The sequence below is a fragment of the Gavia stellata genome, chromosome 28, assembly GCF_030936135.1.
Source record: "Gavia stellata isolate bGavSte3 chromosome 28, bGavSte3.hap2, whole genome shotgun sequence".
Taxonomy (NCBI): Eukaryota; Metazoa; Chordata; class Aves; order Gaviiformes; family Gaviidae; genus Gavia; species Gavia stellata.
Window position 1 is genome coordinate 9,408,803 of NC_082621.1, and position 4,272 is coordinate 9,413,074.

The following is a 4,272-nucleotide window of genomic DNA, read 5'->3' on the forward strand; positions in this document are numbered from 1 at the left end:
GTCATTCTTCTCCTCCAAAGAGAAGTGTCTAAATTAGCTGGGTAATGCCCTTTTCCATTTCCATTGGTCTTGCCTGGCATATAGATGACTACATTAGAATCAGAAAGCTTAACAAGATTTGAAATTAAGATGGCTAAATTCCTAACCTGAATTATTTCTCTGAATACAATATTAAATAATAGGTCCATTAATCTGTAGATAAGTATATTATGCATGCTATTATCTTATTTACTGTAATAAAGATTGAAATGGGAGTTTAGGATGCATCGGACATTTCTAGGGAAAAGCACTGCTGAACTGTTTCAGATGTCTGACTTCTTATGAGATAAGTAAGAACCCAGATATTATTTTAAAAAAAAAGCCATTTGTGAATTGCTCAGCATTGTATTTTATATGTCTAGGAAGATTAATCCAGCATTTCAGATATCCAGTGTGAAAGATAGATCTCATTTATTCTTATTCTATTTTAGGGATGTTCAGAGATGTGATGGAAACAGAAAACAAGACAGAAGTAACAGAATTTGTGCTGCTGGGATTGTCTCAGATATGTGAAGTGCAACTCTTCCTCTTTTTCCTCTTCCTTCTTTTCTATGTCATTGTCCTTCCAGTAAACATTCTCATCATCCTTACAGTCAGGTGAGATCCACAGTTGGACACCCCAATGTACTTTTTCCTAGCTAATCTGGCTTTCCTGGATATCTGTTTCTGTTCCATTACTCCACCTAAAATGTTGGCTGATTTCTTCTCACAACAGAAGACCATGTCTTCTAGAAGCTGTGTAGAACAGCTCTTCTTCCTCCACTTCCTAGGTGGAGCTGAGATCTTCCTGCTCATAGCCATGGCCTTTGACAGATACGTGGCTATCTGTAAGCCTCTTCATTATGCAACCTTAATGAGGAAAATGCTCTGTTGGGACTTGGTGGGGGCAGCAGGGGCTGGACGATTCACACATTCAATCATCCAAGTTGCATTTGTTGTTCATCTTCCCTTCTGTGGCCCCAATGAACTGGACAACTTCTTTTGTGATGTTACACAAGTGATTAAGTTAGCATGTATCAACACTTACATACTGGAGTTTATCATGTTTGTCAACAGTGGCCTAGTCATCTTTATATGTTTCATTCTTCTGGTGATTTCCTACGGTGTCCTACTAATCCGTCTGAAAACAGGCATCTCCAGAGGGAAGAGCAAAGCAGCATCTACCTGCACCACCCACCTCATTATTGTCTTTATTATGTTTGGACCAACTATATACATCTACTGCCGGCCTTTCTGCAGCTTGCCCCTGGACAAGGTGGTGACTGTGTTCCACACCATGGTCCTCCCTCTCATGAACGCCATGATCTACACCCTGAAGAACAGGGAGATCCTCAGTGCCATGACGCATTTGTTGGTGCAGTACTTTCTGGGGAGAGGGAAATAGAAGGGAAATACATTCATAAAGTACAGAATTCTAGTATTTTTTTCATATATGGAACAGTTTTCAGGAGAGATTCATAGGTTTATCAATGGTCTGGAATATTAGTGTAGAGTTATTTTGATAGAACATGGATAGAACATCTACAAAACCATTGAAATATTAGTAATGCCTTTGGAAAAGCTGCAAAAATCCTTATTTCTTACAGACAAATATTGAATGTCATTGCCTTGCTTTGTAAGGACTAAATATTTCCAATGCAGTGAGTGAGAGCATGCACAAAGTAACTCAACATTATGTATATAAATATCTATTAGCAATTGTATGACATCTTTGGAGTGACTAACAGTTTAATGAGCCACACAAATGCTTAACTAGCTCTGGAAGAACTTTGTAAATAAATGGGTGTAAGTATCTGAGGTGTAAAAAAAAAGTTACTTGTACAGCAACACAGTTGAGCGCATGGCTCATTATCTCATGTTCAAGTAACGCGCACAACTTCCTTCCTCTTGGAAGTTGTACCCAAATATTTACATTATCTTTTCTGTTAAGTCAAGTACCTCATTAGTGAGGTGCTTAGATTTACATCAAATCTGAAATACCAAGTGGCAATACTATGCATAATAAAAATTAAAGTTTGATACATCCATAGAGTTCATGAAGCACAACTATCCAAATACTGGGGGATATAATCAGATCTCAGATTTAATCAGAACTTGTGGCTGAGATATACCTGGAATTTACATTTGAGTTGACTGAACACCATGCATATTAAACTTTGTCTATCATGTCCGGTTCCTTTTCAGAAAGGCTGATGCTCCGCTAGTCAATTCAATTCCTAATGCTGACAACACAGGTTGAAAGTTCTGGGTCTGTTTCTTCTAAGGAAGAGAAAACTGAAGAGGGCAGAATTTTCTGGAAATACGGGAATACCAGGACTCACTTCAGACATTTAGAATGTAATTTTTTTTTATTTTATTTTTTATGGTGATAGATTTAAAGTCCCTCCCAGCCTCTCTTACTGATTCTCTCATATTTTGCTCTCCTCCAGAAGCTAGGGTGAAATGCAAACATTTTCCCAGAAGGGCTTTGGAAGAAGCAACTTCCAACAGCACAAGCTAACTCTATTCCCTTCATGACTTAAGCTTTGAGTGGAAATAATGCCAGCAACACCTAAGGCAAGATGAATTAAACTTTGCCCTGACTTGCAGATTACTATAAAACACTGTTGTTGAAGAAGGTGGTGGTTGCTGCTCTTACCTGAGAACTCTTCTTGCTTATGAGTTGGCGAGCCTCATCGAGAGGGCTTTAAACTAGATTCGAAGGGGGAAGGGGATGAAACCAGGCTCCCTAGAGATGAGCCTAGGGGTGGCGTGCCCATGTCAGGGGCGAAATCGATAGCCCAGCTCAAGTGCATCTACTCCAATGCATGCAGCATGGGCAGCAAACAGGAGGAGCTGGAAGCCATTGTGCAGCAGGACAGCTATGACATAGTTGCCATCACAGAAACACAGTGGGATGACTCACATGGCTGGAGTGCTGCAATGGAGGGCTATAAGCTCTTCAGAAGGGATAGGCAAGGAAGGAGAGGTGGTGGGGTGCGTCTGTATGTTAGGGAGTGTTTTCATTGTCTAGAGCTCAATGATTGTGATGACAAGGTTGAATGCTTATGGCTAAGGATGAGGGGGAAGGCTAACAAGGCAGATATCCTGTTGGGTGTCTGTTATAGACCACCCCACCAGGACCAAGAGGACGATGAAGCGTTCTACAAGCGACTGGCAGAACTCTTGCAATCGTGAGCCCTTGTTCTTGTGGGGGACTTCAACTTACCGGACGTCTGCTGGAAATATAACACAGCAGAGAGGAAACAGTCCCGGAGGTTCCTGGAGTGTGTGGAAGATAACTTTCTGACGCAGCTGGTAAGCGAGCCTACCAGGGGAGGTGCCCTGCTTGACCTGCTGTTTACGAACAGAGAGGGTCTGGTGGGAGAAGTGATGGTCGGAGGCCGTCTTGGGCTTAGTGACCATGAAATGATAGAATTCTCAATTCTTGGTGAAGTAAGGAGGGGGGCCAGCAATACCACTACGATGGACTTCCGGAGGGCAGACTTTGGCCTGTTCAGGACACTGGTTGGGAGGGTCCCTTGGGAGATGGTCCTGAAGGGCAAAGGGGTCCAGGAAGGCTGGACCTTCTTCAAGAAGGAAATCTTAAAGGCGCAGGAGCAGGCAGTCCCCATGCGCCATAAGAAGAGCCAGCAGGGAAGACGACCGGCCTGGCTGAACAAGAAGATTTTGCTGAGACTCAGGAAAAAAAGGAGAGTTTATTATCTTTGGAAGAAGGGGCAGGCAACTGAAGAAGAGTACAAGGTTCTTGTTAGGTCATGCAGAGGGGGAATTAGAAAGGCAAAAGCCCAAATTGTGGGACCTGTTTTAATGGGCATGGTGGTGTTAGTTGATGGTTGGACTTGATGACCTTATAGGTCTTTTCCAATCTTAGTGAGGTTTGATATTACAATTATTGTACAGTAATTCATTATTATTTTACAGAACAATAAAAACTATGAAAGAGTTAATTCACATATTCAAAATTCTTTAAGTACAACATTGTTGTTAGCGGTAATAACACCTAATGATGATATAATTTTATCTATCTTGTTATTATCCAGCCTGCTATTATTAGGAAAAAAGGGAATCTGAAGAGTGCTGATTTTCAATATTGATAGAAAATTACAACAGATCATAGAATTATTAACTGAGTAATAATAATACTCACTGTTGCAGTATGAGGCCAAGGTATTCCTTAGGAATAAATAGCATCAGAATGACCACCGCTCTTTCAACAAAAGTTTTTGTTGT

General features: G+C 41.1%; 1 protein-coding gene across 1 annotated transcript; it reads left to right on the forward strand.

Annotated features, from left to right (window-relative positions):
- Positions 1-487: 487 nt before the first annotated feature.
- LOC104259619 (olfactory receptor 4N5-like) lies at positions 488-1,423 on the forward strand. Its single transcript, XM_009815071.1, is given in 1 exon segment — positions 488-1,423. A coding segment is annotated over 1 exon segment (936 nt).
- Positions 1,424-4,272: the final 2,849 nt, after the last annotated feature.